Source organism: Lonchura striata, chromosome 3, assembly GCF_046129695.1.
Source record: "Lonchura striata isolate bLonStr1 chromosome 3, bLonStr1.mat, whole genome shotgun sequence".
NCBI lineage: Eukaryota > Metazoa > Chordata > Aves > Passeriformes > Estrildidae > Lonchura > Lonchura striata.
This window is the reverse complement of record NC_134605.1, coordinates 2,932,528-2,945,387: the sequence shown is the minus strand read 5'-3', so window position 1 is coordinate 2,945,387 and position 12,860 is coordinate 2,932,528. Positions and strand designations below refer to the sequence as shown.

At 37.6% G+C, this 12,860-nt stretch overlaps 1 protein-coding gene across 1 annotated transcript in view; it reads left to right on the top strand.

Annotated features, from left to right (window-relative positions):
* Positions 1–12,860, top strand: part of PPP3R1 (protein phosphatase 3 regulatory subunit B, alpha) — a 37,881-nt gene that overhangs the window by 13,564 nt on the left and 11,457 nt on the right. The window contains exon 2 of the mRNA XM_021555863.3: positions 9,385–9,424. Within this exon, the coding sequence (XP_021411538.1) occupies positions 9,385–9,424 (40 nt within the window). The remainder of the gene's footprint in view (positions 1–9,384; positions 9,425–12,860) is intronic.

Sequence of the window (12,860 nt, the reverse complement as noted above, 5' to 3'; positions counted from 1 at the left end):
GGTTTTGGCAACAGAAGCCATCACTAATGTTGATTTTGCTTTGTGCTTCATTGGTTTAGGGCTTCCCTGTGATATCCTAGAATAGTTACTTGACTGTGATGGCCTTAAGCCATTAATATCTTGCATTGGAGGAGACCCGTGGACACTGAAGGATTTAAATAAAGCATAGCAGAAGTTACTGGCCAACTGCCAGCCAGGGGACAAGTGGCTTCCCTTAAAATGACTGATGAAGCTCGAGCAGAGACATGACTGGATTAGATGGTGACTAAGGAGTAAACTGTGGGCTTTTCCTAAGACTTGGACAAGTCTTTCTTGCCTTCTGTATTCAGAAGGGGAATGTGGTAGAACCTGACATAAATGCAAAAGGGAAGAGTCTTCTAAGGAGTCATCACTTACTTTGTTATGAGCAAATGGAGTAAATGTATCTAAAATAAGTTGGTGGGGTGGTTTTTTTTCTTGTTTATTTTTTTAAATAAAACTTTCTTTTTTTATTGTGGCAAAGGGAATTATAACACTCGGCATACTTGAAAGAAGCAATGCCAGAATGCTGTAACAGCTTTAACCTGACTTGATCTCTACTGTAATCCCAAATCCACCAATCCCCTTTGCCTTGGTTCATTATCTCTGATGTCTGCAATTTAAATATGTTGAAGAATTAGGTATTAATCTTTTTTTGAGTTCCTTCAGTACCGAAGGTCACAGAGTATTTTATTTAGAGGCAGGATTAAAAGTTTAGGCTTCTTTGGGGGTAACACATTTAAAACTTGAAATCTTCTTGTTTCCAAGGTAAGTTAAAAGAAGTTTGTGTTTGGTTTTGTGGTTTTTTTTATGATTTTTTTTCCCCTGACATACTCTCTCTTCTCTGTATAAATTCTTACAGCCTTTCTTGATATTTGCTGTTGATTAGTATTCAGGTGAGGTATTGTGTTAGAATATTAACAACAGCTGTAAGACCTGTCTTTTATACCCTTATGGTTTCACCTTTAAGATCATATATAAAAACTGAGCACTGATACAAATTCAGTTGTTTATCAGATTTCTGGTTTGTGTTTTGACTTGGAGTAATTAAGTCACCTTTCAGGCTTTGTATTGCAGTTGGTAAACAAATCTGCCTTTACAAGAAATGTAACTGAAAGTGTCCACAAAAAGTTACTATAAAATTGGCAGATGTAGGGGAGAACCTAATTGATGTATCTAAATGGAAGTTTAAAGGAAACCTTAAATTGATTGGACAGAAATGTGTGAACTAAATGTAAGATTTCTTTTCAGTCCCAAATGAATAGTGAGATAAAGTCCCCTCTGAACCTCCTTTTCCCCCAGCTAAACATCTCCAGCTCCCTCAGCTGCTCCTCATGGGACTTATGTTCCAAACCTTCTCTGGACTTACTCCAGAGCCTCAATATCCTTTTTGAAGTGAGAGACTTAGAACTGGATACAGGTTTTGAGGTGTCATCAGTGCCAAGTAAAGGGGAAGAATGAGGTTTTTGCTTCTGCTGCCACACTATTCCTGTCCAGCCAGGATGCCTTTGGCCTTGGCCACCTGGGCACACACTGGCTTGTGTTCAGCTGCTGTCAGTCAACACTACCATGTCATTTTTCACTGGGACACTTTCCAGCTACGTTTCCCCTAGCCTGTGGTGCTGTCTGGGCTTGTGTCCCCAGGGTAGGACCTGGCACTTCACCTTGTTGAACTTACAGCATTGGCCTTGGCCCATCAATCCAGCCTGTCCAGATCCCTCTTGCAGAGCCTTCCTACCCTCCAGCAGAACACAACTCCTGTAGTTTCATCTGCAAAATGACTGAGAGTACCCTCAATCCTCCTGTCCAGATCATCAACAAAGGCATTAAATATGACCTGCCCCAAAACTGAGCCCTGGGGAGCTGCTGACAGGCCCCCAGCTGAATGCAGTGCCTTTCACCACCACTCTTGGCTTGGCCATCCAGGGAGTTCTACTGGCCCACCTGAGCCATGTGCAGGCAGTTCCTCCAGGAGAATGCTGTGGCATCGAGTGTCAAAGGCTTTCCTAAAGTGCAGGCAAATGACATCCACAGCCTTGCTTTGATCTGCTCAGTGGAACACCTTGCCATAGAAGGAGATGAGGCTGGTCAAGCAGGGCTTGCCTTGCAAGAACCCAGGCTGACTGGGACTGACAGAGACACTGATTGCTCTTGTTGTCCTGTGTGCACTGTGTGATTGCACCCAAGATAATCTAAATACCAACATTTTAGATCAGTTCATAAATTTCATGGCTTGCTTTTGTAGCTGTATCTTCAGGTGTCCAGGAGAAAACAATTATAATATATTGCTGCAATATGCATCTTGTTGCTGGTTGACTAAAGAATTAAAGAAAGAAGTGGTGGATACTCTTCTGTAAGAATACTGTTCATTCTTTTGTATCTAGACCATTGAAAGATTTATTTGGTTAAGAAATACCAAAACAGATTTCTTTCATGACTTGTGCCATTCTGTGAGTTCAATGTATGTTGCTAGTTCTAGCTATTACAGTTGTGTTCATAGTAAGTTACTGATTTTGATGGCAAGTTTTAGTTGAAGAAGTGCAACTCTTACATACCAGTGGAATGCCCAAGTCCTTTGTTATCTGTGTAATTTACCTGGTGCTTTACTTTCTGCTGCTTCTCTGTTTTCCTGTCTTTTCTTTCCTTATTTTTTTGCTTTACTTTAATCCAGATTTGACAGTCCAGTGCCAGAAAATATATTGGGTTTTTGGATAGCCAAGGTAATAGCTGTGAAATGTCATGGGGTTTGATTACATAAGCAGAGCTGAGGTGGTGAAAATGGTAGTGTAGTCCTTAAGGCTCAATGAATTGTCATTTGAGCTGGATTCAGTTTGGAAGTCTTGGATCTTAAACTGCTGTCATACTGTCCTAACTTCAGGATAGACTGGACTTGCTGGTGACCTGAAAACACAGTGTAAGATTAGCAACTGTAGTCTAGCTCACTGCTAGGAGATATTTAATTTTTGATCTTACTGAATGTGAGGTAGGTGTCACCTCACATGAATTTTTATGTATTTCCTTAATTCCTTCTTTAGGACATGAGCTTAGAAAACAAGCTGAGAATTTGGGGTCAACAGTGAAACTGCCACTGCTGCTAAGTTGCTTGAACTTCTACGAGCCTTCTCAGTCAGTCAGTGTTTTCTAATTTCTTGGCTTCACTCAATTTTTGTATCACAAAATCTAACTCAACAGTAGTATGAATCTCAGAGGTAGATTTATTTTCTTTGAGTAGAAGTCTTGTGTTGGGGAACTACTAATTGGAGGAGGAAGTATTTAGGAGAGCTGGACTCTCTCTGCCTGGAATACTTTCAAGCAAAGCAGGTACTTCGTAGCTGGTTTGTATAAAACAATACAGAAGTCACCAAGTTGTTTTAAATGGTACTTTCTAAATTTTGGCAATTAGTCCGCACGTCACCAATTCTTCAGCCAAGTCTTGCTTTCAGGTAACTATGTTTGGATATTCAAATTCTAGGCAGATTTTGTTCACTGCCTGCAATAAAAAACCTAAAAGGTGACTTAATTACTCCAAGTCAAAACACAAATGCCAAATTCCCTGGTGATCTTATCTGTAACATCTCCTTTACAAGTTTCCCTTTGCAGTGTAGAAATTGGATATTCCTGTTAAACAGAAGATAATCAGTGATGTATTTTTCTTGATTCATAGACTCCTCTTGGGCTGACAACCACGTCACTGTGTCGAGTAGTTTGTTCAAGGGTTTTTAAGGCTTTTTTCTTCTTCTCATAGAATTTAACAAAAAAGGCCAAATAGAAGCATATTCATACTCTTTCGGAACAGGGTAGATTAAAGTATTTTTCTTGCTGCCTTTTTGCACTGAAATCTTGTTCTTGCTTTTCTCGTTTTAAGCCATATTTTTTGTGGTATGTACAGAAACTTTGTGTATGTCTTTCATCTGTGCTCTGGTAAATCCTTTTAGTATTTAATTCTCTGATAAGTTCCTTATAAAATGTATAAATTACAATAGGTGAGATCTTGCATATTTTTGTGACCAACATTTAATTCAGAAATTCAAATATTAAAGTGGCTTACAGCTCCTGGGCTTTGTGTGAAACTTATTTTAAACCACTATAGGTGTGTCTATGTGGCATGTTCTGTTCATGCAGAAGTTTTTAGAGCCTTGAAAACACATACCATAATTTTTAGTTTGCCTACTTGCCTGACGTTTTTTGATGAGGAGTATGAACCTCTGACAGCCAAAGCCCTAGTAATTCATGAAACAATGATCATTAATCAAACTTCTTTTCACCAAGGAGTTCTTCACTGTTAAAGCTTTATGAAAGTGACAGTACATGGAAAATGAGCTCGAAAGAGGAGGAAGAGTTCTCAAGCAACAGGTAATTGTCATTAGTATTAATTTTGATGGTATGGAGAAGAATGAGAAAAGACAGAAGATTTTCTGTGTGTGTGGAACAGGGAGAAGGGTGTTATGTGTAGGCTCTTCCTGAATGTGAACTGCCAGCTGCTTCCATCTTTCTTTTTAATACTCCCATTCTTTTAAGCTGTGGTAAGGGATGATGGAAAACAGCTTTTTGTGTAATTTAAGAATTGAAGTTGGCCATCTTGATAATGCCTTGTTTTGGTCCCCAGCTGACATGGCTTGGACTGTTTCACGTGGCCACTGAAGTTTCTTGCTTTTGCTAACAGGGTAATTAAAGTGTAGAAGGTACAGGGGCAGATGCACGAAGCACAACATACAGAGCGTTTCCAGCACCCCAGGAGGTGCCTTTGCATCAAAACACAAATGCAGGAACATCTAGTGCAGAGCTGGAGCAGCCAGTGCTGTGACAAGGTGGTTTGCATATTTAAGGCAATTCACAAGGATGAACACCTTACATTGCTTCTGTATGCTGCTGCAGAAGGTAGCACATCTTGGACAGCTACTCCTGTACATGTACTAAACAGATAGGAGACCACTCTTTTTGAATTAACTGCCTGGCTGTGGAAATAACCTCATGTTTTAAACTGTCCAGGGATTCAGTTTCATTTGTAGTGACTCACACACCCCTCACCCCCTTTGGAGGACTCAATTTGAGATTAGTCCTAGGGTGAAATTGTGGCCTGCTGACACTTGAACACGTTTCTTGCTTTTATAAAAGCAGAAAACTAATAGAGGGCTGATGCTATAATTTAGCTCTCTGAACTATTTACAAAAACATGCACATCATGCAGAAAAGTTATGCATAATCAGACCTAGAAACAGTGTTCTGCTAATATATCCTGAAGAACTGCTTTGCAGTGTGATGTCTGTGTACAAACTGTTTTGTATAAACAAATGCAACTAAGAATTGAAATTCTGTTACTAATTTTGGTAATTGCTAATTTCCTTTTTTATTTTCTATCCACAGATCTTCATGTCTTTCACTAAGAGGAAACTTGTCAAGATAATTACCTCAACTATTATACCTTGGAGCAGCATGTACAAAACTGATCTTAAGAAGAAATAGTGATTAGTATTTGAAATAATTGCCGGGGAAAAAAAATCAAGAAAGACTTTTTTAAAAATATAATTTATGGAAGATATAATGACTAAAGTCCACTAAGAGGTTATTCTTACCTAGTAAAAAGGCAGAGCTGCTGAAAAGAAAAAGAATACTTAGTAGAAAATTGCAAACCCGTTTTTGTTCCTAAAGGAACACATTATGTGTCATGTCAACTCCTTTAGTGATGTGTTTTGACTTTTCTCTAGGAAACTGGTATTTCTGCAGTATTCAGAATTGGGTCAACCTTCTGTTAGTAGATTTTGGACTTTTCCCTTATCTGTAATTATTTCTGTCTACAAGTCATGATTTTGTGTCTGTTTAACTAGGAATTAGCACATAGCCTTCTAACAGCATTTAAGAAAATGTCAAGACTATTCTAAAAGGATAAGGGTATTCAAAGTATCTGTAGTATTTCAGCTTCTTTTTCTACTGCAGCTTGAGGGAGAGAGCAGAGTTCCAGCAGCCTGGAGGTGCTGCTCAGATGCAGCTGGGGAAGGCATGTTTTACACGGGGCGTAGGTGCCAAGTAAATCTCTCGTGGAGTGTTGACTCTGTAAAAGATTCATTTCTTCAACAAACCATGTGTCACTGGTTTCTAAATGTGCTGATACAGTATATGTGAGCAGATACTCTTGAGTTTTTGTGTATGCTAAGTATATATCTGGCAGGAAACAGTAATATTACAATATTACAATGAGGTTGAAAATTGAAGGTTTTATGCTGTGTCAGAATCTTGTTACTCTGCAGATGCATTTGTATAAATGAACTTTTCTATCAGAGATGAAATTATATCTTTGGAGTTTTACACTGGCTTTGGTCTTTATAGATGAGTATAATTCCAAACTATAAACTAAAGTGTAAATGCAGTGTTATTTTAATGACTAAGGTGTATAATTATAATGATCTTTTTCAGTAACTCAAATTTTCTGTTAGTGCACTCAATCACAAAGAATATTCTTCAGCATTCTTTTGAATGCTTCCTCATCTGGTGTTAAATTTAGGTAATTCATTGCATTAAAACTGTACAGATGAAAATGTGTATCCAGTTTTTTTCCCTTTTCTTGGAGGGTTTATTTGATACTTAATGATGTCTCATAGCTGTGCTTCGCTCCCTGCTTTTTTCTGAACACATGAATGTGGATACATCTCTAGACTCTACATTTTACCTACTGCCTGCCTGTTCTTAAACAATCCTTGCTTCTTAAGCAAGGAGAGTATTCAGCCTACATGGAGCTTGTATTTCAGGGTTTATCTCCTGTCTCATAGAGCATATACACGTTCTGATTGTATGTGGGGAAAGTAAGCAACCTTCTTGTACTGCTGCTTGTGGAACATGATAAAACATGTGCCTGCTCCTGAGACCAAATCATTATTCCTCTTAATCTCTGAAGATCAAGGCTTTGGTATCGAGCACCGTCTTTATGTTTGTCTGGGTCACAGCAGGGCAAACAAGAATTTTGGCATGAGTAATTCAAAGGTTTATTTGTACCAAAAAATCCCTTTCCCACCAACATCCTTTTAAATCTTACAAGAATTTTGGATCCTGGAATTTTGGAAGATGAATATTCAATGCATCAATAGCAGGTAACTACTTTTTAAAATGCTTTATTTAAATACTCTGTAGAAAATGTTGAATAATCTTGTACTTTTTACATTGTCATTTACTATGTTTTTCTACCCTTTTAGATATCCAAGATCCAGTCCTGGATAGGTAAGTATTCCGAAAAAAATTTTTTTAGCAATAACTGTTACAAAGGAAAGCTAAAGTTTATTCACCTTTTTGCCTGATCTCCAAATATTTTTTTTGGCTACTCCATTTAGATAACTTACTTATGACTTAGCATGTACATCTAAATGCATAGTAAGGCTCCTTATAAACATTACACTTACTCAATTAATGAACTGAAAACAGTTACTCCCATTTTTTTGTTTTGTCAGTTTTCAGAAGCATTTTATGTGTTTTTAGGCAGATTGATTTTGGTAGCCTGTACCAGAAATTAATTTTCTCCCAAGACCTGAACAAGGATGTAAATGCCCAGAACAGTAGTAGTTAAGATTGTATATTTGTGTGCATGTGCATAAATGCACTGGTTTTAATTCAACTTTCTCCTTTAATTTGCAGCCTTCCAGTCTGGTGTTTTTCTTGCCTCTTCATGACCTCGTGTCTTGAGCAGCCTAGCTGGATCCCCTGGTTCCTGTTTCTTCTTGTTTCAAAATTCTGCTTTCTCCCATTTTTGACTCCCTACCCTTTAATATTCATATGCATACACTAGCCTTTTGCTACCTGTTGTGGTCTTTGCTGTTTATCCTGAGACTTTGGTTGGGTTCCACGTGGTATTTTCCATGTGGCACTGCTCTCCTGGATGCTGTGCCACAGTGCAGTTAGTTTGGAAGAACATCCCTGATGTGCTTTTGAGGTTTTAGTGGCCTGATGGTGCTCACCTACATTTCTGTTCTGCTGCTTTGTCGTGCTCTAAGTAGACATTGGAGAAGACATTAAGGCTGTACTTTTTGCTGCCCTACTTAGAAAGCAAATGCATGAACCTTTTTTTAAAGAACCAAGAGAGCCTGTGGGTTGTGGGGGATGATAAGCAAAGTGAAAGCGTTCCTGAAATTAAAAAATGCAAACAACTCCCCTCAACAACAACACATCTCCTCTTGGACGTGTTTAGATTCATGAGGTGTTTGTTCTGCCCCTTTCTGCTCTAATTAGAAAATGGAGTCACATTTTAGCTTCTAGGCTATATGTAGTTCTTCCTTTTTTTTTTTTTTTTTTTTTTTCCCTTCTGTCAAGTAATCTCTATTTCTGTTTGATTTTGTATAATTTTGATGAGCCTTTCTTTGCAAGTGCTCAGCTGTGGAATCCCTTTTGCTCCACAACATAAGAGAATTGCTGCTGAATAGAGTATTTTAGACTAATATGAAATATGTTTTGTTTTCTTTTGTAACACACTCCCTTAAAAATATTTGTTTTGAAAGTGGGTATGAATCTCTTCAGTTATCTGGCTGCTCCTTTGCTAATGGATTCAGAAAAGTCATTAAGCATGTGTGTATTGTGATCTCTGGCTCAAAGTGAGGCATCTGGGGGAAAATACCAAGTTTAAGTGGTTTTTTGGCGTTCATATTGCAGTAGTTCATGCTGATTTCCATGAGTGCAAATTTAAAGTGTTGATACCCTCAAAGTTTTAAGTTTTTTGTGCTATTGCTGTGTTGTTGTGTAGCAAGGATTTAAAGTCTTAGTTTGACTTCCCATTCAGTAACAAAGCAAGAGCATATTAACATAGTACAATACAAAAATATTTAAATGTAAAGCTGTTATGTCTGAGTTTCTGGTCCTGTAAAATTCTTCTTTTGCATAATTCTTGCTGTGTGAATTTTTTTTTTTTTGGTGGTTCAGAGAAGAAAACAATTTTCTTATGCAAATTGAGTAAGATTTGTCATCGAAATTTATAAGGACATGTCTGTTTCTGCTTATGAAATAAAATGGTAAAGCAGGTTTTTTGAAGTTTTGAAATTAAATATTTTCAACTTGAAAAGTAGCATTTGCTCAATATATAAGTAGTGAGTTTGTTTTTCTGAGTTTAGAATACGGATTGAAGTTCTTGTCATAATTATGTGAACTGACATTTTCATGGGAATTCTCATTTAAGGAGACCTCTTAATGGTTTTGTATTTCTTTGTATGTTTTGGTAACATAGATCTATCCAAATAAAACACTGTCTGTGATTGTTGGGTCTGAAATATATATTTTAAATAACAATGTAACTTGTATTGCCTGAGGTTTTTACAGTGCTGAAATGTAAATAGCTGCTCAAAGCTAATTGGGAGTAATTGCAACTTTGTTCTTTTTTTTCTTGTTGTGTTTCAGGGAAATGAGGCAAGCTACCCTTTGGAAATGTGCTCGCACTGTAAGTTTTTTTTAATTGCTACACTGTATTGTTACAGAAGTCAATATTCTTTGGGGGTTGATATGTATAGTTTCCATATATGTTATGCAGTTTACATACTAACTAAAAGAATAAAATTAAACGGTTAAAAATTACCTTTGGAAATAATACAGCTTTTGCTGTTTGATTGTAAAATCAAAAATCAGTCCATCTTTAAAGTAAAAATCACTTAAAGACTTGAGGGTTTTCTTTGATTCTTCATTAGAATATTAAAAAAACTTATGATAGTGTTGATGTCTGGGGCTTTTCCATCAGTGCTGGTGCCAGTTCCTCAGGGGTGTGGAGCAGTCATGGTGCAGTCTGTGCTGTGAAGTATATTTGTTAAGTACATTAGTTAAGTGAAGCTTAAACTGGCTTTGTGCCCTCAGAGGAAGGGAGAGGTTGAGACTAAATGAGTTCTTTTTTCCCCTGTGTATGTTTGCAGCCAAGCAGTTAGGTGAGAACCCACTTGCTGTTACTTGCTTTTGGCCATGTGAGAATAAAATTCTTTGCTCCATCTCATGGGGTTAGGCTACTCTATAAAAATGTATTTTTCACTTAAAGCTGACCAAAGAAAGGGTTGTCTTGTGAAATGTCTTAGTGGTGTTGTACTAAGTGTACCTATTCTTAGTTGCTTTTTCTATTCAATTATTTTCTTCAGCCCTAAAGTTTGTGTAGACCTGTGTATGTGTCTTCTGAACCACTTGATAAAATTCCTTATCTTAGGTGATTTGGATCTTGTTTTTAAACAGGGTAACCCTTCAAGAGAGGGGGACTGTTTTCTGGATTGGGGTTGTACAAAGAAAGGGTTGACTTGTGAAATGTTGTTGTGGTGCTGTGCTAAGTGTACCTATTCTTAGTTGCTTTTTCTATTCAATTATTTTCTTCAGCCCTAAAGTTTGTGTAGACCTGTGTATGTGTCTTCTGAACCACTTGATAAAATTCCTTATCTTAGGTGATTTGGATCTTGTTTTTAAACAGGGTAACCCTTCAAGAGAGGGGGACTGTTCTCTGGATTGGGGTTGTACAAAGAAAGGGTTGACTTGTGAAATGTTCTTGTGGTGCTGTGCTAAGTGTACCTATTCTTAGTTGCTTTTTCTATTCAATGATTATCTTCAGCCCTAAAGTGTGTATAGACCTATGTATGTGTCTTCTGAACCACTTGATAAAATTCCTTATCTTAGGTGAATTGGATCTTGTTTTTAAACAGGGTAACCCTTCAAGAGAGGGGGACTGTTTTCTAGATTACTTTCACAGTGCTTGTCATGTGCTTGTGCTAGCCTGTTGCTCTTGTAGCTCAAACTGTAATAGAAAATAAATGGTCATGGAGAAATCTTTGTCTAAATACATTTTTTCAGGGAAATGAGACTTTAGCTGGTAATTGGCAAGTCTTCTGTGCCTAATAGGAACATCTACATGGGTTCTAATTTGTGTCATAAGTTTGAAAACACTGGGGAATATCATCCACAACAGTGCATAGCTGTGTAATGCTCTCAATATATTTTGTTAAATGCAAATACATGGTTGGAGTTTTCTACTTGATGAAGACTTCAGTAGTGTTTTCCTGAATCATATATATATCTCAATCTTCCATTACTGCCCATTGGTCAGTGTTTTGTTGTGGACAAACTGGTTTCTAAAGAATTATTTTTCTTGTTAGTCGTGTCAATGTCAGAGTTGTAAGCAGTATGTTGCCATCCTTCACTTCTCATTTTAGGACCAGCTTTGTTCATTGGTAGCAGTGGGCAGTCTAAAGGTTTCTTATTGAGCTTCTTTGCCCGTTTTTATTGCAGAGAAGGTGAGGATTTTTGCAGAATATTCTGTGGTTAAATGGTATGCTGAGGCTGTTGTTGTTTAAATGCGAAGTTTTGCACGATTAAAGGTTGCTGTGCTCTGATGGCCTTTCTCCCAGCAGAAGGTTGGCTGTATCCCTGGGCAGCAAAACTCAACACACTGGGAAAATGGAGTTACCACTGTCTCCTTGCTTGGATGGGCCCAGCCACTGCAATGATCGTGCCTCAGTGTTCTGAAAGCCAGGGCTTTTGGGCACGGGTGTGCACAGCTCCTGTCTGGAAGTGAGCTTGCCAAGTAGATGTTCACATTGTTCTTCAAAAATGTTAAATGTTCCTGCTGCTTCCCAGAAATTGTCAGCTGTCAATCCAAAGTTTTCAAGGCAAGGCCAGACAATGTCTTTGAAGATCATCTGATACGGATTTTGGGTTTATTTTGTGTTAAAGTAGGCAGTTAAATGAAGCAAATTCAGGATGCCACAGAGGATGCACACCATTAGATAGTCAAGCATATTCTTTTAACCTTTCGTTTAGAGCATTAGCTCTTCTCAGTGGGTGAATTAGTGTTGTTGGATTCCTTAAAGTTGGTTTGGTTTTGTTTCTAAGCTGTGCTCTGCCAGAAATTACTGAAAACCTGTCAAATTGTCCATAAGGAAATTTTATCATAGCAACAAGATGTAGAGAAGACTATTTTGTAATAGAGTAAAGAATAGTTTATAGTACAGTATTTTTAATATAAACACACTTTTGTGGAGTGTTTGGATTTTAGGATAAGAAGACTAGTATCTCTTCCCTAACTTAGGAAATTGTAATTGACACATCTGAAGTCATGAAAAGGATTAGGCCAGCTGTGTGTAAGCATATACAAGATGAGTGGTTGAATGTGTTCTCAAGGGTATCATCTTTTTGAAATCTGATCTCCAAAACTGAAATGGCTGACGTGGTTGCTACTCTGAAACGTTATATTCGTGAATCAGATGAGGCTGTAGGTAGAGGTGTGAGTTTTGCTGAAGGCCTGTTTTTATTTTGAGATCTCTGCAATACACTCTACTGGGGGAAAATTAGTCTGGAAACATTTAAAATTCATTTCAGAAAATGAGTGATTTGCAAAATTGCTCCTAATAGCTTTGCAATATTCTTGTCTATAATGATTTCATGTTTGAAAAGTTAGGGGAAATGGGGCTCTCTGTGACCACGCTCTGGTCTGGCTTTTGTTAGTTAAACCTTTGAGACAGTATTCTAAGAGTATCTGAAAAGCCAACCTTTTAAATAGAGGATAAAGATTTAGATCTCAGAAGTGCTCAGCACCTAATTGCTGAGGGATGTACAGCTTTTCCAAGGTCTGTACCCTTTTCAGATGCCTGTGTGTATACTGTGTGCTCTGCAGCAGTGATGTACCATGCTTCCTAATGCATATGCAATTATCCTGTTAAAGCATCACTGAATGTAGTGGATTTCAGAAATCTTTTAGGGCTTTCTTTACTTTTGACTCTCAGATTAATAAAAAGCTAGCTATGTACCTTTATGTTGCTAACTGTGAAAAATATAATAATTTTTTTTTCTGAAATTACTGTTTTCAACATAGAGCACACTGAAATTGGCTTCTAATAAAGGTTTTTGGGTTGCCA